Raw genomic sequence first — 26,447 nt, 5'->3', positions numbered from 1 at the left:
TTAAACAATCATCATCTAACCCTGAAGGTGTTCCTGAATGTGGAGAGTCACTAATGTCAAAACAATCCTCCATAAAATGAGAAAACCATTTTTGTTCCATGCTCTGATCAGTGGCATTGCCCTCATACATGGCACAAATGTTTCTGGCTGCCTCCACTGCTGTCATCCCTCTGTTGCACTCAAACATAAGAATACATTGGAATTATTCCAATTTCTCCACTTGGCACTCCATTCTCTAGCGTCACATTCCACTCACTATCTCCAAAACGACAGTATGTTAACTCATGTAGTAACAGGAACTACAATTTAAAAAACAACAATTGTTAAATAAACCAATAGCTACCAGAATACCAACATGCAAACCATAAATGCTACAAAATTATGCACTAACCTAATATAACAAACATTAAATTGCTAATGAAACACATTAAACAACCAAGAAATTGTACTGACACTTGATACTGTACACAATTCATCAACAATCAATGTTAACGCCAAGTTTTTCAATTTACCTAAATGGTCTACCTAATTATTTTAAAGTTTTGTTCAAAGCGCGTGGTCTTATTGGCGTCTCATGTGTTCCTAATGTCCCAAATTTAGTACTTGATTTGAAGGAAACCTTTTTGACAGATAAGTCACAGTATCTTTTTGTGTGGAAAATGGCTAGTCTGGAAGGGATGATTTTTTTTTTTTTAAACACTTCAGGTACGTAGTTAGCAGTAGTTGTTCATGAAATACTTCAGTTTTACCACAGATTGCTAAGCTTGTCTTAATTACCCTGATTACTTTGATGTTTTTTATTTTTTCAAAACTAGCCCTCTCAGTGGTCTATTTGATAATCCAATTTTCCATTTCCCTCTCTTTGTTTGGCCATGAAAATTTGAATAAAACCATGTTGTACAATTTATAGGGTGTTTTGTTTCTGCTACACTCAAACATTAGACCAAAAAGTTTTGAGCATTAACCTATTACAAAATATGTTTTTCTGAAACCAGTTTCCATTCCATAAGGATCTTTTTTGCTCCTTTGGTTAACTAAAGTCCAACTCCATTTCTGTGCTCTGCATCCTCTCCAGTGGGTCCAGAGTATAAAAAGGTGTATCCATCTTGTGTTTGGATTTCTCCAAAATCTAGCCATCTCACCTCACTAAGTCTGAGAATGTCCAACCTGTAACTCGTTATCTCCTTTGTAACCTGTTTATCTGCTGGCTTTTCTCACTGTTCTAATATTCCAGAAACCTATTTTTGTTGTCCTTTTCATGCCAAAGGTCATCATATTTGAGTCCGTCCGGCTGTTCTTTTCCACTGTTTCTTTAATCATCTGTATTTGGGAGTGCCGTGATTGGCCCACAGCTCCCTAGTCTGGTGGTGGGGCTGCCACCTAAGAGCCTCCAGACTTGTCCAATTTTCTTTTAAGGGTTTATTCCCCTAGGGCAGCTGGCTTCCCTATGCCTAAGAGTCCCCCCTACCCTTTGTTATGATTTGAGATGGCAGGAAAAGGACAGGCTTGGGATAGGTGAAAAGGACCAGTGGGCGATTGTGGTACACTCTTCGTCTGGCTCCTCCCCCTTGGCCAATCTGGCATGGGTGACCTTGCTGGTAGCTAAGCTACCACCGGCATAGCCCTCAGGATTCAGACCACACAAACCACCTCGCCCGCACGGACAGTGCTGCTGTAAGGCAGTGTCCCCTGAAGAGGGAAAGGCTACTGACAGCATGTTTTAAGACAAATATTTGAAATGTCACAGTTATCCAATGCTATGCTCCTACAAAAACCTCAGATACTGAACAGAAAAAGAGAGTTCTACCTGTCCTTAAGTGACACCATTAAAAGTACCAGTAAGAGAGACGTCTTGATTATATCTGTGACAAAATATGTGCCTCTTTGTATGCAATAATTTGCAAAAATCATTGTTTTGGTACCTTGAATTCTTTATGAAATATGATTTATACAACTACATGACTGCCAATGCACAAGGGCAAATTGGCCACTACACATGCAAATTGTTTGCCACATATGCTCTCCACTTAAAATACAATTTAGGTTATATTTGCCACATTTCTTAAGCAGAAATGTATGAGCTAAAATGAACTATATGCAAAGTCTATGCAATGCATTTCTACCTCTGCAAACTCTTAAAAAATTGTTGTGCAGCCATTTACTTTGTTTCGTGCAGCACATTAACTATTACAAATAGTAGAAAGAAATTCAGCCCTGTGTCTAGCGAAGTTATTACATTGTAAGGTGCAAGGGAATCAAAATTTTTCACAAGTAGTTTTTGTAAAATTGGATGATAAGTATTTCATAGCAGCTAGTGTGTCCACTCTAGCGCTTCACTGAGAAAACACGTCACTGTCGCTGTCCCTGTACCTGTCTCCCCTAGTGAAGTGACAAGATTCAAATATGATTGAATTCAAACGTCACCAGTTATAGCAGATTGACAAGCAGCCACATGGACATTGCTAACCTAGAACACTTCCACAGCTATACCTGCAGTCTTGTTTTGTCACTTAAAGCTGTCATGCACTGTCAGTCACTTCTGTCACTTGGGTAGCACATGGCCTTATTCTCCTATTCCTTCTCCACACTGATCCCTGCTCCATTTGTCAGTCAGCTCCAAAAAAAATATTCCTATACCCATCCTTAGCTAAATCCCAGTCCCACATTCTTTTCCTGAAATGCTGCCTAAGCCATGGAATATCCTCCTCACCCCCCCCCCCCCTTCCCAGCCAGCAGCCTAATAATAAAAGCTGCCTCTCTTGGTGCTACTACACCTAAAATAATTTCCTTCAAATATTCAGTTTCGGCTAATTGCTCTCTCACAAACCTTATGCTTGAGAAACAGATCTCTGTAGCAAAGTCATTCCTGAACCACCACTTCTGTCGCCAAGACACTGTTCATGTGCAACTTAAGTAATCTATAACCTCTCTCTCAAATTGAAACCAGCTGACCTACGTCTGGATGAAACGTCCAGATGATTTTACCAGTTTGCCGACGTCCTACTCAGAGGACCATTACCCATTAACACAACACACATTCTGCTGTCGTCTCCAAAGTTCAGTCATATTGGACTCTTCAGAGACCTGCTGTTTTCCCATTCCTACATTTGAAACACATTTTTGCCACTGATTCATCCAACCAAAGCTCTCCAAAATCCTGCATTAAAAACACAAGGCACCCATATTCCTTTCAGACTAAAAACACACACACACACACACACACACACACACACACACCCCTACCTAATCCAATTTGAACCTGTACTGCCGAGCTTGCAGAGCGTCTTGAGTAGTATGTACTGTCTGACACGTACTCGAGCGACCGTTTCCCATATGCAATCCGTTTGCTAACTCCTACCCCACCTGCGTGTGCACCCAAATGGCAGCTTTTTAGGGCTGACTGGAGGCTGGTCCCTCGGAGGACTGAGGCATGCTGCGACGCAATTCACATGCGGAGACATGCTCTCCACATTTTTAACTGTCAGCCTACGATGGAAAAGTGCATTTTTTATAAACAGTTGTGTGCACAGTATCGTCGCATTCTTCGGGATAGCAAAAAAGCTAGTTGGATTTCGTTTACTAGTTCTTTTAACAGTTCCACTCCCTCTGCCGTCGTGTGGACCAACCTCCGATGGCTTTCTGGGACCAAGGTCCATTCCCCAATTTCCGGCCTGACAATAGTAGATGATATCACAGTGGGCCCTATTGCTATCTCAAACGCCTTGGGCCGCTATTTTGTGGAGATTTCGAGCTGCACCCACCGTTATTCTGCCTTCTTCCATTGGAAACCAGTGGAGGTGGCTCGGTGATACCTTTCTCTTCTCAGAATGGTGAGTGCTACACCTCCGCTTTTACTACGAGGCAGCTAGATCGTGCACTCACTTCATCTCGATCCTCTGCCCAGGGCCAGACGATGTTCACATTCAGATGCTGCAGAACCTTTCTCTGGCGGGCAAGCACTTTCCCTTCATATGTACAATGCATTTTGGCAGAGAGCGCATTTCGCAGAAGCTACCAAGAACCCACTGTCATTCCCACACATAAGCCCGGTAAGGACACACACATTCCTTCTATTTCCCCATTTCTCTCACCGGCTGTGTTCACGAGATAAGGGAAAGTGAGATTTATCCACGGCCGGTACGGTGGCTCAAGTCTCACAATTTACTAGCCACCACAAAGTGTGGATTTGAGTAAAGCATTCTGCAGTTGACCATTTCGTCACTGGCTCCCTTTTCATTGACGATTATGCGACCGATTGCAGTCGTCCACGGACTAGTCTCCTCGAGAGGTGTCTTCAGCGACATCTCGATCGTCTTTACTCGTGGAGCATTGACAATACGGGCATGTTGTTCTTCCGTTTGTTGAAACTACGAAATTCCTGGGGCTTGTACTCGATAGGAATCTTTCTCGGTCCTCCCACACGTCTTACCTGGCAGCCTTCTTTACATGTTCCCTCAGTGTCCTGTGTGTCCTCAGCAGTACCTCCTGGAGAGTGGATCAGACCACCCTCCTCAGTTTGTACAGGTACCCTGTCCATTCAAAACTATACTACAGTCTCGTTTGTGCATCTGCACGTCCATTCCTCGTATTCAGTCTCGATGCTATCCACCATTGTTGCATTCGTTTTGCTACTGGCACCTTTCACACTAGCCTGGTTGAGAGTCTGTCTGCAGAAGCTGCCAAACTACTGCTGTCATACCACCGTGACTTTCTCCTCGGCAGATACGTCTGCCATGCCTGGCCACCCATCCCGTACCTCAATCTTCGGTGACTCCTTTGTTCGCCAGTATGGGGCACGTCCCTCTTCTGTTACCTCCTGCAGTTCACTTGCAACTCTTGCTCTGGCAGCTTTACTTCACGCCATCTGCCACTTTGCCAATGGGTATGAACCCTTCACCACCCTGGCTTCGTGCAGTGGCCCGTGTTCACCTCGGCCTTCATTCGCTTCCTAAGGACACTACTCCAGCCGTGCTCTATTGGCGTAAGTTTCACGACCTTCACGTGGAACTTCGTGATAGCACCTTGGAGTACACTGGTGGCTCTTGGACTGTCTGTAGTGTCATGTGTGCCTTCACCATTGGCACCAACAATTTTCAGTATCGGTTTCTGAAAGACTGCTCAGTATTTACAACATAGCTCTTCGTCCTGTATCGGGCCACACAGTGCATCCTGCGGCACAGACTTTTCGATTGTGTCATCTGCTCAGACTCTGTGCCCTTCGGAGCCTTGTGTGCTTTACAACGTCCATCCCTTAGTGCGACAAGTCCGGGAAGGCTGTTACTTGCTCACCCTCGATGGAGTCACTGTAATGTCTATGTGGGTTCCTGGTCGTGTCGTTCTGACAGGGAATGAGGCCGCTGACGCTGCTGCCGAGGCTGCAGTCCTCTTACCTCAGCCCGCTAGTTCCTCCATTCTGTGCGATGATCTCTGTTGCCATCTGTCAGCAGGTGGTGTCATTTCGGCATCGGCACTGGTCCTCCCTTCGTGGGAACGAGCTCCAGCTAATTAAACCTCCCCCAGCAGCTTGAATGACCTCTTCTCAGCCCTCTTTCCATGAGGAGATCATTTTAGCTAGGTTGCATACGGGGCACTGTCTTTTTAGCCATCCCCATTTGTTAAGTGGTGCTCCCCCACCACTTTGTGCTCATTGCCTTCAACATTTGACGATTCGCCATCTCCTGACAGAATGCTCTTTTTTTAGCCACTTAAGTTCTCATTTATTTTTCCCATCTGAGTTATCACCTGTTTTAGTGAACGACATGTGGGCTGTTGACCACATTTTACTTTTTATCTGTTGTAGCAATATGGTGATAGACATTTAATATTTAGTATAGGACCTCCATTTCTCTGTGGCATATTTTATGTACCTTTCTCCAAGTCCTTGTTTTTAGCTGTCTTCCTTTCCTTGTTCTTAGCTCTCTTTCCTTCTTTTGATTGAGAGTAACATGCAGTTGTTTTAACTCATTTTTTTGTCTTCATGTTCTATGGTTCTGACATGGGTGCGTATGGCCTAGTTGTTTTTGTGCCCTAAAACAAAACAAACAAACACGATTGGTACCTTACAGGAATTTCTTAGTGCCAGGCTAGCCTCACCCTCCTTTCCTAGATTTGTTCCCCAAGAACGCAAACCTCTGCCTCTTCAAAAATGGCCCTGTATCAGACAAAAGGCCTCACCACTCTAGAGATGAACCACAGTGATTACATGACAGAAGGCATCCACAGACAGTCTTTGACTATTGAAACACTGCTGCGAAGATACCATCGTAGAAGTCCAGCATATGCTCAAAGTGCCTACTGAAGTTCTAAGGCCCATACCACAGTCTCTCCACTGAATCCGCTTACTCCTCGTCCCACCTATTCACCGTCTGTGATGCACACCCATCTTGGATACCCCATTGCAGCTGGTTACTGTGCTCCCACTGAAAGAGTATCAGCTCTTGTTGACCAATACCTCCAACCAATTGCTCACAGCCTAACTCACCATTCAAAAACATGAATCACTTCCTTCCCAACCCCATTATCTGAATACCCTCTCGTCAGTGTGGACACCCCACCCCCTGTACACTAACATCCCCATTGTCCATGGCCTTGCCTATCCCAATGCCGTACCAACTCCAAATCCACCAGCTCATTTCTTACTTACACATCTAACAACAGTCTCAGACATAATTTGCCCTTTGAGGGAAGTTATACACATCTGCAGTATAGTCATGGGCATCATCCTATGCCAACACGTTCATGACTTACAGCCAATCTAACTGTGAATGATGCATCTGCATTGAAGAGTGATTCCTTGCCCAATGTGCTGACAGTCTTACTAAGGTAATTAATTTCCAGTCCTAGTCTACAAATGATTTCCTGTCCTAGTGTGACCACCCAGGACCCTGCTGCAAAGGAGCAACTCCGCCCCCACTCCCCCACCCCCTCCTCTATCCACCCTCTGATCACTCACTATTAAGCTGGCCAGAAACAACTGAACCATATCCTATGCTTGGGCTTTTATTGTTTATCATTGTGCCAAGAAATGTGGAACATCATACCCACAATCCTTTGCACCCCCTCCCAGAGTGGTATTCTATCCAATTTAAGGAATATTATAGTCGATCCTTATGACACACTTGCTCCCAACCCGTTACCACTCAGTTCACACCTCTATGGAAGACCCATGTGTGAAACATGTCCAATGCACCCACACATCGTATTTCATTCCATTTCTATAGCAGGCTTGTCTTGTCCTGTCCTATCAAAGGCAGGACCCTCTGTTAAAGCAGTCAAGTCGTATACCAGTAATTTCTGCACATTTTACATAATCATTACCACCTCTCATCTGTCCATCCAAGTGAATGGCCGTCGGCCAAATGAGATTTGGTCATATAGTGACAGAACTTTCTACCAAGCACAGTTGCCATATTTCAATGCCTTCTTCACAACCTGTTTTATCTGTATTGTTCAATCCTGTAATCCCCTGGCCTCAGTCTGCACTACTTCATGCCCTACATGCAACTCCACCCTCCACAAGCACTCTCAACTTCTCATTCTGCATTCACAGCTTTCCCTCTTCCTCTGTTTTGCCTCCCACTGCCATTGCACTCCTCCTGCGCTGTGGACAACGTGCCTTGCTGGCAGCCAGAACTGTCTCACCAGAGCTACGTACCATTCTAAGCACGTGATGTGTGTCTCCCCCAGATGTCAGCTTTCCTTCCCTCTCACTCCCTGCATCCTTCCTCTCCTTGCCTGGTCTGGTCTACCTATCCCAACTCGTCACCCCACTTGAGCTGCAGTGCTGGCACAAGTTAGATAGCTCAGACAATTTAGCTGTATAGGTGTGTGTCCATTTCTTCATTGCACAGGTCTGAAGGATGATGCATCCAAGAGATAATTCACTGTGTGATACTAATATTACTGTGTGTTTCCTTTCCTGTGTTTAAACACACAAATGAAGAAATGGAAAAAGCTACCTGTAAATGGAAGGAAATGTTGTACTGAGAGTTAAAAATTCTGTCTTAGTTACAGATGTAGGTTTTGATTTTTATATTTTCTTATGTATACTTTGTAAATTGTTGGTCTGGTGTTTACTGTGACAGGTTTGTGCAAGCCACGATCCAGATGCCTTCCAGTACAATCTTCAGTACCGTCTGCAGTCACCGAGACAAGAAATTATTCAAGAACTGAAGGAAATAATGCTTAGCCAACTAAAGTTTTTCTACAAAAAGACGGGAGGTCTTAAGCCAGAGCGCTTGATATTTTATAGAGATGGAGTGAGTGAAGGTCAATTTGCAGTGGTAAGTCAGTTGTTCAATCTTTTTTTCTGCATCTCACTAGATTTAAGATAACAGATGTATGTGTGTAATTTTAAGTTTTCTGTAATTTTCACGTTTTTACTGGTGGCAGTAAAGCTGAACACTGTTTCCCGATTTGTTTAGATATCGCCTATCCTGGTTAATATTTGACTCAGCTTCTAAGTTTTACTGTGATAATTCTATTTTAACTGCAATGTCTTGCATGCCAGTGAAAAGGAGACAGGCCACTATTACAACATTTAATGTTAGTAAAATTTGCGTATAGATATATAATGTTCCAAACCTCTTTTTCCCCAGGTTCTCAGAGAAGAGTTGAATGCAATAAAGGCTGCCTGCCGTACCTTGGCTGGAACTGGGACATATGAACCTGCCATTACATTCTTGGTTGTACAGAAGCGTCATCATACACGTTTTTTTCCAAAAAGACCAGAAGATTCAGATGGCAAAAACAACAATGTTCCAGCAGGAACTATTGTAGATACCAAAATAACGCATCCCAGGCACATTGATTTTTACCTTGTCAGCCACGCAAGCATACAGGTTAGAATGATGGCAATATGTTGGATTTTCCACAAGTTAGAGGTTACTTATTTATAAGACACATCAAAATGAAAATATCAGTCATTCAGGACCTGACACAGAAAGTTATAGTCTACATTCAAATTAAGTAGAAAAGCAAATGAAAAACGTTTTATCTAATGTATTTCTTAATTCATTAGGGTGTAAGCCGACCGACAAAATACCGTACGCTGTGGGATGATTCCAATATGAGTGTGGACGAGCTGGAGCAGTTGACATATTACCTCTGTCACCTGTTCTCAAGGTGCACTCGCAGCGTTTCATATCCTGCTCCAACGTATTATGCCCACCTTGCGGCCTACCGAGCACGGACTTATATTGAAGGGTAAGTCTCTCTAGCTTTGTTTCCCTTCATGTCAGTTACTTTCATTTGTGAGATGTGTCATTTGAAGTTGTCCATGATGGGAACTTAAATTTCATAGAATCTTTTGTTAAGACAATTTTTACACCATGGGGCTTCCTTTAATACTATGGAAGCTCTTTCCTGATTGCCTAACAAATGCTGAAACATTATTTTTTTTGTAGTCTGTGTTTTCCACGTACTATGGATAGTCATAAAGTTTTAATTATCACTTTGAAAATAGTAGTCACATAATTTATTCTTTCTCTGCAGGTGTGTGTTTGTACTCCTGGCACACACCGAAATCCCCACAGCACCATATTGTAGCATGCTGGCATGAGCCAAAACGAAATGGCATATCATTCCCACCACCCTCTTCGCTATGCTACAGTGTTGTGGTGCGCAGATTTCAGTGTGTGCCAGGACTGCAAACATAGACCTGCAAATAAACGAAGAATTAATTGTGTGACTTTTTTTTCAGGTGATAATTAAATCTTTGTCTACCGCTTGTATTCCTTTTGTTGCCAGTTTTGTAGACACCACCTCATTTTTATAATATCTGCTCATATTTAGTGTTCTTCTCTTAACATCTCATCACAAGCTCTTTCATTCTCTTCTTTCCTTGTTTTCTCCGCATTGTGTGTCTGGTTTCCTTGTGATGCTGTATTACAGGTGTAAGATGGGGTTCCTAACCTGCTAAAATAGCACTGCCCTGGATAGAATTTGCTTAATACACAGCTTCCTTCCCCTTCTCCCAAATAGGGATGTGTCTCACAACTGTATCAAGAGTCCAGAAGGGTTTTACCTATCTGTAGTGAATTTCTACACCACAGTTGTTTTTGCTCACACACACACACACACACACACACACACACACACACACACACACACTTACTCACTCACTTTGCTTTTTATGATGACAGGTGTTAGTGAACTAGCATGGCTGTAACATTTTTCTTCCCATCCTGGCAAAATGTTACAAATTGTTGTGATGTTGAAACCAGTTTACAAAGATGACACAATGGAAAAGAACTTGAGTGTGAGTGGTTGTATGTTTCAAAAATAGTGAGCTGTCAATTGATGACAAACCTCATTCTGAACATCCACATATCCTAACAGATAAAAATATGTGAAATTGTGCTCAAAGCCTCATGGCAGAAAATCAAACAGGTAGCAGAGTTATTTGGGTTGTCTCAGAGCTAGGTTCACAACTTTTCACAGAAGATTTGGGTTGAGAAGGGCCACTGCCAATTTTATGTCCCAGGTTCTGACTGTCTGGCTAAAGGAGCATCACATGGAAGCATGCTGTGCTTTGAAGGGATAGCTCTGAACTGAACCAGAATTTTTTAGATGTGGGGCTACGGTTAGAAGTCTGACATTTAATAACAGTTGGGCCTACAGAAGACACCATCGTTGCCTCACCCAGGAAAAACGTGGCAAGTGAAGTTGGAGACAATAATCATTTGTTCATTCAGAACTCGTGCCACCGTATCAGAACACCAATAGAGTTCTGCATTTTTAGGTTCTGAGAAGACTGGGTAATAGTGTGTGTGTGTGTGTGTGTGTGTGTGTGTGTGTGTGTGTGTTAAAAACGGCCTAATCAGTGGAAAGATGGAGGCTGATTATTCCACCATGGGAATGTTCCCTCTCTCACAGCCAGTTTTCAGCCAAAAACAGCACAATTCCTTAGCCCCCATATGTTATACATTTGGTTAGCTCCAAGCTGTTCATTTTTGTTTGTTTATTCTTATTCTACACATTTGAAAGAAAGGTCACCGACGTGGTGTGGCGGTAGCATATTGTCACGTCGGTCTGACAGGAAACGAGACTGCTGCTGCCAAGGTTGCAGTCCTCGTACCTCAACCCACTAATTCTTATATTCCCTCCGATGATCTCTGTGTTGCTGTCTGTCAGGAGGTGTGGTCACTTTGGCATTGCCACTGGTCCTCCCTTCGTGGGAATAAGCTCTTGCAAAATCTCTGTCTCCTCCTCCTCCTCCTCCTCCCCTCCCCTCCCCTCCCCTCCCCTCCCCTCCCCGCCCAAGGCAGTCAGCAGAATAGTGAAAGTCTTTGGCAACTCTCATGATTTTCATTAAAATTCTCAGCAGTTGTTGGGGCTGAACTGGTTGCCAACAACACAATCCGTAGCCCACAGTTAAGATGTTGTAACGCAGTAACTGTAGGCGTAAGATTTTTGACACTTCCAGTGTTGGGGATTTTGCAAATTATTCTGCATTAGGCTTTTGAGGAAAGAAATTTCCATATTAACATGTAATTAAATTGGGTCACTACATTAAATTTAGTGTTTTTTGATACTATCTGGCATATTGAAACTGATGGATAGTAGTGTCCTTTTAGCAGTCAGAATTGATGGATAGTAGCAAAATGAATACTGAATGGCAAGTTGCAGCTTTGCAAGTGTAGTTCAGGCACTTTCAGTACAAATACTTTTAAGAGATGGGCTTGTTAGACTTTGAAATATTGGCTAATTAGTGTCATAACTCCACACCCTTTAAAGGTCAATCTGTTAGTTATTCCTGTGGTCTTTATTTTTTTTATTTTTTATTTATTTTTTTTTTTTTTCCACTGGCACCAATTTTCAATATGAACAAAGGTTTTAATGAAGTATAAACATGAAAACACTTATTAATTTGTAAGAATTACATAGTTGTGAATTTATATTTCCTTCTCTCTTCCCCTCAAAGTATCTTAACATAGTTTTCCTACCAATCAATGAACTGCATATAGTACATCTCACTAAAGGGACAGATAGTAGTCTCCCATCTTGATGATATTCCAGCAGATTGGTACCATATCTCTGTCACTTTGCTGTCTCAATGAAAGTGGCACCTTGATCCTCATTGACATCATATACAATTCAGGGAAAAGTCAAGGCAGCTGTTTAGACAGTGAGCCTCGAGGGTTGTCAAACAGCTTCCTCCTCCTCCTCCTCCTCCTCCTCCTCCTCTCTCTCTCTCTCTCTCTCTCTCTCTCTCTCTCTCTCTCTCTCTCTCTCACACACACACCACACACACACACACACACACACACACACACAAACCACAGCAATACTCCAGAAGAGGGCAGACAAGCACTGAGTAGACCTACTGCTAACTCCAGCATTTCGGGTTGGAATGCAGCATTGTGTGGGATCGCAAGCAGCAATCGTGAGGGGGTGGGGAAGGGTAAGGGATAGTAGTGTACGGGTGGGGAGAGAGACAAATGCTCTCTGGTGAAGTGTGCAGGGACTAGACCGCCAACAGGCACAGCATCAGGAAGTTGTGGGGCAGGGAGGTGGGAAACAAAAGGAGCAAAAGAGGAGAGGAGCAGGAAAAGACTGGTGGATGCATTGGCAGAGGGCTGCAAATAAACAGGGTGGGAGATGAGAATGGGGAGGAGAAGATAGGACAGAGGGGATGGAAACTGTTGGGTGGATGGTGCAGGGACGCTATGTTACTGTAGGTTGAGGCCAGGACAATTACTGGGGTGGAGAATGTGCTGTAAGGTTAACTCTCAGCTGCACAGTTCAGAAAAGCTGGTGTGGAGGGAAGGATCTCTCCCACATTACAGACACCAACCACTTTCTTCCCAACTCTCCACCATCCCCCTCTCTCCCTTTGCCTCCTGGATCCCTAGTCATCACTGTTGATGCCGTCTCCCTAACAACCAACATTCCCCACACCCATAGTCTTACCGCTATTGAACACTGCCTCCTCCTCTCCGATGGCTCCATCTGCACCTCTGTCCACATAAAGCCCACCAACCACCAAAAGTACCTGCATTTTGACAGCTGTCATACCTTTCACACCAAAGACTCCCTCCCATATAGCCAGGATATCCAGGAACAGCATGTCTGCATTGACAAACTCCTTTGCTCAGTATGCTGATGGTCTCCCAAGGACCTTCACAGACTGGCACTATCCCCCAGACTTAGTCTGCAAACAGATCCCCATGCCATTTCCCCTCACACCCCCATCCCTCCCACCACCTCCAAGAACCAGCCACAAAGGAGTGTCACCTTCATCACCCAGTATCACCCGGACTGGAACAGTAGAACCATATCCATCACCATGGCTTTGATTACTTATCATCGTGTCCTGAAATGAAGGACATCCTATCAGACATACTAACCACCTCTCCTGAAGTGGTGTTCCGTCGTGTGACCGACCTCCACAGCATCCTCCCAATTCGGAACACTTGCTACAAGGATGATATCCCTGTGGAAGACTCAGGTGCAAAACCTGTCCAATCCACCCAGCCAGCACTTCCTATTCCAGTCCTGTCACAGGTTTATCCTATTCCATCAGGGGCTTGGCCACTTTTGAAAGCGGCCATGTCATTTACTAGATCCGTTGCAATCATTGCTCAGCTTTATTTATTGGTATGACTGCCAACCAGCTGTCCACCGGGATGAATGGCCTCTGCCAAACTGTTGCCAAGAGCAAAGTAGACCATCCTGTGGCACAGTATGCAGCTGAACATAACACACTTGATTTCAGTGGCTGCTTCACTAAGCAAGCCATCTAGATCCTTCCATCCACCACCAGCTTTTCTGAACTGCACAGATGGGAGTTCTCCATGCAACACATTTTCCACTCCCGTAATTATCCCGGCCTAAACCTACGGTAACGTACTATCCCCACACCGTAGCGCGCACGTTTTACTGATGAAGGCTGTGGCCTGTCTGTAACTTGACGTGTCTTCTTTACAATAAGGAGCTATCTGTCTTTTCCTACATTGTTGATACTCTTACCTGGAGTTTCCATTGTTTGATTTCAGCCTTTAGGTTTGTGTTTTCTTATTCTGTAACTGAAATTTAATGGATTCCTTTTAGTACTCGTGTGCGTAATTTCACACTTCTCATTATTTAGAGTCAATTTCCACTTTTCACACCATACAGATATCATATCTGAATTGTTTTGCAATTTGTTTTGATCACCTGATGACCTTATGTGATGGTAAATGACAGATCATCTGCAAACACTCTAAGAGGGCTACTCAGGTTGTCTCCTAAATCGTTTTTGTAGATGGAGAACTGCAGAGGTCCCATAACACTTAGTTGGGGAATGCCAGATTTAATTCTGTTTTGCTTGATGGCTTTCCATGAGTTACTAAGAACTGTGACCTTTCTGACAAGAAATACAATTTGATATTCCCTGTTAATAGCAGTCATTACCTTGTGAGAATAAAGAACAAGTGGAATTTCACGAGAACAGTATTTTATGTATCCATGTTGGTTGTTTGTCAATAAATTGTTCTCTTTGAGGTATCTCATGTTCGAACACAGTGTATGTTCCGAAACTCTACTGCAAAATTGCATTAGCGATAGTGGTCTGCAATCCAGGAGGTTACTCCTATTTCCTTTGTTCAGTATTGGTGTGACTTGTGTAACTGTCCAGTCATTAGGTACGGATCTTTCAACAAGTGAGCGGTTATATATGGTTTCTAAGAGAAAAGCTGCTGTGTCAGCACACTCTGAAAGAACTTTTTGTCTAAGAAATGAATAACAGTTTCTTAGTGATACCGAAGTTTCTTTCACACTTGCAGCCACTTTAGATTCTAAGTTGGAATTCATCATCATTTCCGTTCTCCATTTCCAAAGTATAAGACGTATACTCATTTTAGGAAATCTGTAAAGGTTCATCCACACGATGCCCCCCCCCTGCCACGTCCCAATCTTGCACATGTGCCTAAATTTCCAACAGGGCAAGCAACCATGAGAAATTTCTTTGAATTTGAGGGCATTGTTGTAGCGCATTGCTTCCAGGGTTTGGTGGGAAACCATTGCACTGCTTACCAAGCGAAAGGCAATTTAATTGGTTCTGCTTCTGCAGGTGTGGGCATGTGGGCGCATGTTTCATTGTGTACTGTGTTGTGGTTTTCATTTCATTTATTCAACATGCACCATTACAATATTTATAATACTAAATGTTTAGATACCAAAATACACGAGAGTAATATTCTTAATTATTCACAATAAAGGATGGCAGCCAAAAACAGTTGCAGGATAGAATTTTTTTATTAAAATTCTTGACCAAGGTTTCGGTACATATAAATATACCTTCATCAGAAGTAAAACTTCCTGAATAGAAAGACACATTCATTAGAAAAGCCATATCAACGAAAGTGAGAAACAGAAGCTTAAATAACGGTGAAATTGCTAAAGTAATACAGGCACACAATCTTTAGTACTTACTAAAATTACATCATGCACTGGAGAATAATAAAACAATTATGCCAAAAGGCGTCGTCAGTAATTAAAATACCATTACACATGTTGTACAAATGGAGATGGTATTTTAATTACTGACGACGCCTTTTGGCATAATTGTTTTATTATTCTCCAGTGCATGATGTAATTTTAGTAAGTACTAAAGATTGTGTGCCTGTATTACTTTAGCAATTTCACCGTTATTTAAGCTTCTGTTTCTCACTTTCGTTGATATGGCTTTTCTAATGAATGTGTCTTTCTATTCAGGAAGTTTTACTTCTGATGAAGGTATATTTATATGTACCGAAACCTTGGTCAAGAATTTTAATGAAAAAATTCTATCCTGCAACTGTTTTTGGCTGCCATCCTTTATTGTGAAGAATTTTAACAGTTGCTGCTGCAGCCATGTTTAAAATCTTGAAATTCTTAATTATAATGAGTTATGATCATATGGATGAAAAGTATTCACACTAGAAAACTTCTGTATGATTGATTTGAGGCTTCCAGGTAGTACATAATTTAAAAAAAATGTGCTAATGATTATATTCACAACAGTAAACGTGTGTATGATCAATATAAGGTTTTCATGTTTTATCAACGAGCGAGCTGCCTATGTGTTGTGGTTATGCTTTAAGGTGATGTATGTGCAATGATATCTGTTGACAGGCAGTAACTAAGAATCAAAATAAACAGTTGTTGTTGTTGTGGTCTTCAGTCCTGAGACTGGTTTGATGCAGCTCTCCATGCTACTCTATCCTGTGCAAGCTTTTTCATCTCCCAGTACCTACTGCAACCTACATCCTTCTGAATCTGCTTAGTGTATTCATCTCTTGGTCTCCCTCTGCGATTTTTACCCTCCATGCTGCCCTCCAATACTAAATTGGTGATCCCTCGATGCCTCAGAACATGTCCTACCAACCGATCCCTTCTTCTGGTCAAGTTGTGCCACAAACTTCTCTTCTCCCCAATCCTATTCAATACTTCCTCATTAGTTATGTGATCTACCCATCTAATCTTCAGCATTCTTCTGTAGCACCACATTTCGAAAGCTTCTATTCTCTTCTTGTCCAAACTATTTATCGTCCATGTTTCACTTCCATACATGGCTACACTCCATACGAATACTTTCAGAAATGACTTCCTGACACTTAAATCTATACTGGATGTTAACAAATTTCTCTTCTTCAGAAACGCTTTCCTTGCCATTGCCAGCCTACATTTTATATCCTCTCTACTTCGACCATCATCAGTTATTTTGCTCCCCAAATAGCAAAACTCCTTTACTACTTTAAGTGCCTCATTTGCTAATCTAATTCCCTCAGCATCACCCGACTTAATTAGACTACATTCCATTATCCTTGTTTTGCTTTTGTTGATGTTCATCTTATATCCTCGTTTCAAGACACTGTCCATTCCATTCAACTGCTCTTCCAAGTCCTTTGCTGTCTCTGACAGAATTACAATGTCATCGGCGAACCTCAAAGTTTTTATTTCTTCTCCATGAATTTTAATACCTACTCCGAATTTTTCTTTTGTTTCCTTTACTGCTTGCTCAATATACAGATTGAACAACATCGGGGAGAGGCTACTACCCTGTCTTACTCCCTTCCCAACCACTGCTTCCCTTTCATGTCCCTCGACTCTTATAACTGCCATCTGGTTTCTGTACAAATTGTAAATAGCCTTTCGCTCCCTGTATTTTACCCCTGACACCTTTAGAATTTGAAAGAGAGTATTCCAGTCAACATTGTCAAAAGCTTTCTCTAAGTCTACAAATGCTAGAAACGTAGGTTTGCCTTTCCTTAATCTTTCTTCTAAGATAAGTCGTAAGGTCAGTATTGCCTCACGTGTTCCAGTGTTTCTACGGAATCCAAACTGATCTTCCCCGAGGTTGGCTTCTACTAGTTTTTCCATTCGTCTGTAAAGAATTCGTGTTAGTATTTTGCAGCTGTGACTTATTAAGCTGATAGTTCGGTAATTTTCACATCTGTCAACACCTGCTTTCTTTGGGATTGGAATTATTATATTCTTCTTGAAGTCTGAGGGTATTTCGCCTGTTTCATACATCTTGCTCACCAGATGGTAGAGTTTTGTCAGGACTGGCTCTCCCACGGCCGTCAGTAGTTCCAATGGAATATTGTCTACTCCGGGGGCCTTGTTTCGACTCAGGTCTTTCAGTGCTCTGTCAAACTCTTCACGCAGTATCATATCTCCCATTTCATCTTCATCTACATCCTCTTCCATTTCCATAATATTGTCCTCAAGTACATCGCCCTTGTATAGACCCTCTATATACTCCTTCCACCTTTCTGCTTTCCCTTCTTTGCTTAGAACTGGGTTTCCATCTGAGCTCTTGATATTCATACAAGTCGTTCCCTTATCTCCAAAGGTCTCTTTAATTTTCCTGTAGGCGGTATCTATCTTACCCCTAGTGAGATAGGCGTCTACATCCTTACATTTGTCCTCTAGCCATACCTGCTTAGCCATTTTGCACTTCCTGTCGACCTCATTTTTGAGACGTTTGTATTCCTTTTTGCCTGTTTCACTTACTGCATTTTTATATTTTCTCCTTTCATCAATTAAATTCAATATTTCTTCTGTTACCCAAGGATTTCTACTAGCCCTCATCTTTTTACCTACTTGATCCTCTGCTGCCTTCACTACTTCATCCCTCAAAGCTACCCATTCTTCTTCTACTGTATTTATTTCCCCCATTCCTGTCAATTGCTCCCTTATGCTCTCCCTGAATCTCTGTACAACCTCTGGTTCTTTTAGTTTATCCAGGTCCCATCTCCTTAAATTCCCACCTTTTTGCAGTTTCTTCAGTTTTAATCTACAGGTCATAACCAATAGATTGTGGTCAGAGTCCACATCTGCCCCTGGAAATGTCTTACAATTTAAAACCTGGTTCCTAAATCTCTGTCTTACCATTATATAATCTATCTGATACCTTTTAGTATCGCCAGGGTTCTTCCATGTATACAACCTTCTTTCATGATTCTTAAACCAAGTGTTAGTTATGATTATGTTGTGCTCTGTGCAAAATTCGACCAGGCGGCTTCCTCTTTCATTTCTGTCCCCCAATCCATATTCACCTACTATGTTTCCTTCTCTCCCTTTTCCTACACTCGAATTCCAGTCACCCATGACTATTAAATTTTCGTCTCCCTTCACAATCTGAATAATTTCTTTTATTTCATCATACATTTCTTCAATTTCTTCGTCATCTGCAGAGCTAGTTGGCATATAAACTTGTACTACTGTAGTAGGCGTGGGCTTCGTATCTATCTTGGCCACAATAATGCGTTCACTATGCTGTTTGTAGTAGCTTACCCGCATTCCTATTTTCCTATTCATTATTAAACCTACTCCTGCATTACCCCTATTTGATTTTGTGTTTATAACCCTGTAGTCACCTGACCAGAAGTCTTGTTCCTCCTGCCACCGAACTTCACTAATTCCCACTATATCTAACTTCAACCTATCCATTTCCCTTTTTAAATTTTCTAACCTACCTGCCCGATTAAGGGATCTGACATTCCACGCTCCGATCCGTAGAACGCCAGTTTTCTTTCTCCTGATAACGACATCCTCTTGAGTAGTCCCCGCCCGGAGATCCGAATGGGGGACTATTTTACCTCCGGAATATTTTACCCAAGAGGACGCCATCATCATGTAATCATACAGTAAAGCTGCATGCCCTCGGGAAAAAATACGGCTGTAGTTTCCCCTTGCTTTCAGCCGTTCGCAGTACCAGCACAGCAAGGCCGTTTTGGTTATTGTTACAAGGCCAGATCAGTCAATCATCCAGACTGTTGCCCTTGCAACTACTGAAAAGGCTGCTGCCCCTCTTCAGGAACCACACGTTTGTCTGGCCTCTCAACAGATACCCCTCCGTTGTGGTTGCACCTACGGTACGGCTATCTGTATCGCTGAGGCACGCAAGCCTCCCCACCAACGGCAAGGTCCATGGTTCATGGGGGGGGCAAAATAAACAGCTGTAAACAAAAAGGAACATTGTCATAATAGTTACTGTGTGTGTATTAAGCAATTCAACCCTAGCCCAAATTTTCAACTCTGTACTACTATGGTAACAGGGCTGGAATTACTAAGTGATTCTAACAGCTTTATGGTGATAAAATGTAAAATATTTCTACAAAAATAATAATGATTTATTGAGAGATCCATGCACAGCGTTGAAATTATTAACTCCGTAGTTGCTTGCTATAATTAAGCTATGTATAAGTTGTAGTTATGTATTATGTTTGAAATATAAAACACACACAATTTAGTTAAAAAAATATACCACACACTACATAATAATACTGTAATTTTCCCATGTGCAAAGAATGCCTGCAGTTCTGTAGAGTTAAGTTGAACCTAGGGTTCAAGGTATGAGTGTAGAATTTTACTGTCATCTGCACAATTATTGATATGCATTACTGTTACATTCTGCATTTGATTGGTGATCAAAAGCCTGAGACAGTCTGTCCTTGTTGTAATTGTGGTCTAAGGTGATGTGTAATATGTGCAGTGTCACATATTACGTTCCTCGAAGCCTGCTTGTGCACATTAGGTGGTACAGTGTTACGTACTGTATTTTACAGACTGCACTTCTTTCTTTGAAAAATTGCCTCCAAAATTCAGGTACATCTTATACTCTAAAGTAATATAAAAATATCCAGTGTTTTATGTAAAATTCCCACCAGTCTTAAAAATGAGTATATATTCGATGCTGTGGGAAACCCCTCTCTACCTGGCAACAATGTATTCAACTGACGGTAGCAGTGCACCGATGCTTTGAAAAAGAGTTGCGGGGATTCAGAAGCTTGCTGACACTGTCTCCCTCTCACCCTTCCATCACAAACCCAGAACACTGTGTAGCCTGTGATGCATCATTGCAGCCTACAATGCCAGTGAACTTGAAACAGATGTGTATTATTGGTAACTAGATACTTTCGTAATGGAAAAAAATAAAAGTATTCCTATGACGTGGGCTATAAATCGAAAGTAATAGCATATGCAGCACAACATGGAAACAGATCAGCATTTCGACCTCCACCAACAGAAAAATATCATTTGTGATTGGTTGGCTAGTGAAGAACTGAAAAAAATGAGAAAGAGGACTGAATGCAGAGTGACCAAAACTAGATGATGATTTATTGTAATGGATTCAAGGAAACCGTCAAAATGGCATTGGAATACAGAGATAATTCAAATACGTGCTTGTAAGCTAGCACTACTGTGGAACTTAACAGGCTTATAAAGCATCATAAACTTAGCATGCAAACCAAAACACCTCAGAAAATGCCACAAGAATATGAAGAGAAAACCTTATCCTTCCACAGCTTTTTTTATTCAACATGAAAAGAAAACCAGTGTGGGGCTAAACCAAATATGGACAAAACTTCTCCAACGTTTGATGTGCTGAGTAACAAACTGTTGCTATGGAAGGTACTAAAACTGTAACTATAAAAACAAGTGGTCATGGAAAACTGCACTACATTGTTGTCCTTTCATGTTGTGCTGACACTACTAAACTTTATCTAATGATCATTTTTAAGTGCAAAACAGTGCCAAAACCTGAAATACCGCACGGATGTTGCTGTTCACGTACATGACAAGATTTGGATGGCTGAGGCGGGTATGAAATTATGGTTTAACAGAGTGTGGGAGGGAAGGAAAGGTGCTTTATTCAATAAGAGTTCTCTTCTTGTACTAGATCAGTTTAGTAGCCATTTGAAAAATCCTGTGGAACAGAAATTGAGACAGGGAAACACAGAGCTTGCTGTAGTTTTGGAGGACTGACTTCACAATTGCAGCCTCTTAATGTCTCGATAAATAAACCATTTAAAGTGTATGAAGAAGAAGAAGAAGGTTCACATGATGATTTTCAGGGATTTTAAAGGTCAGTTCGGTTTTATAAACAAATTTTTTTTTTTTTTAAATCTGGCTGTGCAATCTATCACTCACATCCGCTTTATCTCTGATCTATATATCTTCCTCAATCATATCTGCATCATCATCATTCTCATCTTCATTTCCAAAAATTGATTCATTATCACTCTTTTGTAAATCTGCTAAAACCTGCTCAAGACTATAGCCCATTTCAAAACGTGTTTCGTCATCCATGATGAATAAAATAAAACACCACATGTCACTTCAACAAAATGCAATTCCTAACTGTGAAACTGTGAATTTGTTGTGTGTGTGTGTGTGTGTGTGTGTGTGTGTGTGTGTGTGTGTGTGTGTGTGTGTGTGTGTATAAAGAGAGAGAGAGAGAGAGAGAGAGAGAGAGTGTAGGAGCACTATTGCCAAGTTCTTATTTTCATAGTAAAGTTGAATAGAACATCGGAAATCACATATTGTCTACCAGGAATATTTCCTGACCCCATTGCAATAATTTCAAATTGGTGTTCTACAAATGTGATATGAACATAAATATTTTACGCTGTTATAGTAAAAAGTCTTTAAAAGCATATCTGGAGGATGAGAAGTCCACACCAACATTAAAACTGTTTCTTTGTAGTTAAATGAGCCTTGGGCTCTAAAAAGACCCCAGAGACCAATAAAATCTTCAAAATAAAAATAATTCATTCTCAAAAATTTCAGAAAAGGTAATATAAAGGCAGCTTCTTCACCATCCGACTGCAAATAATACATTGCAAGTCGTAGTTAGAATTTCTAAAAGGTTCTGATATTGAGAAAGCTGTTTATGCATAGTGCAAGAATGTACTTCAATCATCAGAAAAATTACAAGCCACTGGTATATTGTGCAAACTGTCAAAGCCATTTGACACTGTAAATCACAATATCTTTTTAATTAAATTGTAGTATTATAGTGTGGCAGAAAATGCCACACAATGGTTCATATCATCTCTCTTTGACAGTAAGTAGGAAAGAGTTCTGTATTAAGGTTTCATTCATCACCCAACTGAGAACTTGTTACATGCAGTGTCTGACAAGGTTCCACCATATGCCCTTTCCCTTATGTGTGTTAATGATCTTTCATCAGTGACATTGCAAGATGCCAATTTTGTTATGTTTGCTGTTGATACAAACATTGTAATAGCAAGTGAAGTATAGTTTCAGAAACAGTGGTTAATGAAATATTCATGGACATTAATACACTGGCATGCAAAACTTAAGGATGAAAGGAACTTCCACGTGATGTGTCACTGCCAAGTAACATAGCTTGAGGAAACTTTGTCCCGTGTGTGGAAAGAACTTGTACTGATAACTAAAAGAAATCCACAGTAAAATGAACAGAAATGTCAGTGTATTCAAAGACAATAGTTACATTGAAGCCATGACAATTTATAATGGTCTCCTGAACCTTACAAAAGATCTGGACCTTACAAAAGATAGGATATGGTTCTTAATAGAGTGCATGATCACCATGGATGCCAGTGTGTTCTGTGCAATGAGCTGCCACGCTGGCCACAAGGAAGGAAAGGAGTTCTTGTAGTAGGGCATTCAATTCCTTCAACAATGTTCCTGGATGCATTACGTATTTATACTTCTTGCCATTTGAGGGTTCCATCAACAATGTTCCTGGGTGCATTGTGTATTTACACATCTTGCCATTTGAGGGTATGTCCAGCACCATCGAATTAATCATTTTGATGGTCCAGGTGTTATGGTGTGAAGAGGCATAATGTTGCATGGGTGATCTGATCTCTAGATCCTCAGATGTGCTACACATTGAACAGCACAGGTGGAGCAGCTCTAGGAATGAGAGGATATTCAGCAAATGGACTGGTCTGCTTGTTACCCTGACTTAAATCCCATCAAACATGTGAGAGATGCATTGGGGAGACATGTTGCAGCACATCCACATACACACACTCGTGTGTATTTCTTGCTGTTACCTTCTGTACTGTACTGCAGCAGTTCGTTCTACATACAATCAGGGTCTTTGAGCGATGTTACTTGGCAGTGACATATCACGCAAAAGTTACTTTTGTCTTTAAGCTTTCCGTACGAGTGTTTATGCAGTCCAGCATTTACTATAGATTTTCTCACAGTATATGTCTAAAATTTTATTTCATGTGTAGAGAAGAGGTTGAAAGTGTTAAATTCTTATGATTACAACTCGATAGTAAATTTAATTTGGTGGAGTATATGATAAAGCTGCTGAAGTGCCTAAACAAATCATTATTTGCAATGTGGACATTGTCAGAGATTGTTGATATGAAAATTTAAAAAAGGCTTTTATTCTTAACTAACTTCACTTCCATAATGTTGTACAAGGCTATTTTTGGGGGAACTCATGAGGTCAAGCGAAAATATTCTGAATCTAAAACTGTTGTGTGAACTCAAGTCATGCAGAAGACTCTTCAGGGAACTGGAGATTCTGAGTGCTTGCCCCAGAATATTTACTCCCCCATTAAATTTGTCATAAAGAACTATGAAATTCATACAAGAAATAAGAATAATCTTCAAAAAGATTTGAAGTACCTTTCTTTGGTCCAGAAATAACTTGCCAGCAGCTGAGAAAAAAAAGAAACACTTAGCTAGTAATAAAATTCAGTTTGACTTTTCTAAAGTTTTGGTGGCCAACTCCTCCAGCTTCATTGTCAAATTTCGTAGTAGAATCAATTGATGTGTATAGTTTATTAATAATATCAAATAACAGATATTATTCAAAATCTTATTTGTGTATTTCCTCAGTGCAGTAATGTGATCAGCGTAAATAAGTGAAAAATTTATACTCTGTAGGTGTTGCATATTATGACTCGTATAAATACTTGGAGTGGCATTGTATTATTTTATCTTATTCCAACATAATCTGTTTTCCTAAAGATGTCAGTAGAATTCAGAAAAATATGAAAGCTTTCCACACAAATAGAGAAAACTAATTTAATTTACTTCTGGGGTGCAGCTGTTCACATAAACCTGCAGTAATATTTTACCAATTACTCATTACAGATGGACTTTTCCTTGTTTTGCATTGTGTAATTTTAAGGATTAAATGCATTAAGGTCTTGTTTTCACTAATTACTTTCTTTTACATTTTCAGACAACCTATAGACCTGGACAAATTGTCAGAAGAACAAGCTCAGAGAGACATTAAAGACAACATTATCAAAGACTTTCCAATGTTTTTTGTATAATCTTGGATTTATATATACTGAAATATTGTTTTAAAACTGTCATAATTATGACTCCATCATACAGCAGTGTATTAGTATTATGCTGTTTTTCTAATTTATAAAGTTTTAATTTACTGTTAACAATTATTGTGGAATTCTAGGTAACATGACTTCAGCAACTTTTTAATGGCTGAGGAAGTAGTGTACTGTGGAAATGGAATGGAATTAGCTTTCTAATAAAACTTTTTGCTTGGATAGTTCTCAGATTATTATTGACCTGTTATGTAAATGATAAATCGTTTTGTATCGGTGCTGCAGTTTATGCTGAGCTAATGGAAAGAGGGAATGTTGGTGCTTTTAAGTAAAGTGTGAGGTTAGCCTCGTTCCATCTCGTACTACAGCTGAGTGCTCTGACTTGTAATTAAAGACTGTCAAGATTGTCATATCCATTTTTTCTGTGGGTTCATCTCTTGTGGATACTATGTTTAATTTTCCGGTATTTGTGCAAATGAGCCTATGCAGGACTGAGCAACATAGTTAGAAATAGTTGATAGCTTTCCCCTGGATCCACATTTTTTCCTTCATTATTTTAATACAAGCTCATATTCTCACTTCAGGCAAAATTGCTTCAGCCTCCTCCTCAGTTTTTTGCTCTTGATCATCTTGCCATTGCTGAACTTTCAATAAATTGTTTGTGGTGTTAACTGTTTCACATCCTTGGTATTATAATAGCAGAACAGTTATTCAGTGGACTGTGTGCAGAAGCCTCACATGTAATCCATTACAAATTAGCACTTAGGACTACACAATTTCAAAACAGTGAGCATCACTCAGTTTTTTCAATTAATTGTTCGGCCGCACGTTGTGTTGCTTTCATACAGAATGTGGTATTTCTCTACATTACATAGGTGGGAAGGTATGCTAAATACCATTCTACAAGTTAGGGTCACAATGGCATGTGTTTTGAAAGTGTGTCATCCACTTACTGTGTTACGCTTTAAACAAATAATATACATTTATTTGTTAGTGACCAGGACAGACCTTTATCACAGTTAAGTCCTGCTGCTGTTTAACAAGGCTCCAATTGTGATTACTGAAGTTGTGTTGTCTTTAATTTAATTGTGCTTCATTTCAATACTTTTTTTATCAAGTTAGCAAAATATTGCTGTGCTCGTACTACTCTCTGCCTGGCAGTGTCGCATGATTGCCTATGTATTTCTCCTTTAATTGGTTGCTTCCTGTCTATCAGATCCTATTTGTATGCTTTATTAGAACAAGCCACTTATTGTTATACTATTAAAAGCACATTAAAATCATGTTATGTGATTGGCAGTGTTCGCCCTGACTGTCCAGCCCCATGATATACAGGGTTTCCCACTTATCTTGACCGCCCTAAATAACTGTTCGTCCAGATACAAATTACAAAATATTTCAAGCAAATGTCCTTTAGCCATCAGGTGGACATCAATCAGCATTAGTGCCTTCGTTGTACCTTTGTTTTTCACAAAGATATGAACAGCGGTATTACTTTTTTAAATGACACTCTGTATTTTTTATGCAGTAATTCATTTCCTCTCCTAAAGACCTATTCAAAAATTTATCACGGTGTACCATTCGCTGAAACATGATGATATAACCCAACATTGACTCTGAGCTTGGGATCACAAACTCGTCCACTTGCTGGAGTTGTCGGAAAACAAATGAAAACCAAGTAAAAACATAACACAAAACTGGCTTTGACTCTCTTGTACCATTGCCCAGGAGTAGAACATTCAGAGGCGCTCAGAGTGGTGAACCTGGACACCAATACACTGGTGCACTCGTTGAATGATGAATTATTTACTGTTTCCAGTGTTGCCTGCTGAAGAGAATGACAAGCAAGCACGATACGTTGCTGCATGTCCTGTGGAGTTGTTGGAATAT

General features: G+C 40.8%; 1 protein-coding gene across 1 annotated transcript in view; it reads left to right on the top strand.

The window, feature by feature from the left end:
* Positions 1 to 24,781, top strand: part of LOC124546027 (protein argonaute-2) — a 280,008-nt gene extending 255,227 nt beyond the window's left edge. The window contains exons 19-22 of the mRNA XM_047125002.1: positions 8,085 to 8,282; positions 8,598 to 8,840; positions 9,020 to 9,204; positions 24,452 to 24,781. Coding sequence (XP_046980958.1) covers positions 8,085 to 8,282; positions 8,598 to 8,840; positions 9,020 to 9,204; positions 24,452 to 24,545 — 720 coding nt within the window. The 3' untranslated portion in view covers positions 24,546 to 24,781. The remainder of the gene's footprint in view (positions 1 to 8,084; positions 8,283 to 8,597; positions 8,841 to 9,019; positions 9,205 to 24,451) is intronic.
* Positions 24,782 to 26,447: the final 1,666 nt, after the last annotated feature.

Source organism: Schistocerca americana, chromosome 8 (assembly GCF_021461395.2).
Source record: "Schistocerca americana isolate TAMUIC-IGC-003095 chromosome 8, iqSchAmer2.1, whole genome shotgun sequence".
Lineage (NCBI taxonomy): Eukaryota > Metazoa > Arthropoda > Insecta > Orthoptera > Acrididae > Schistocerca > Schistocerca americana.
This window is presented reverse-complemented; position numbering and strand designations above follow the sequence as displayed.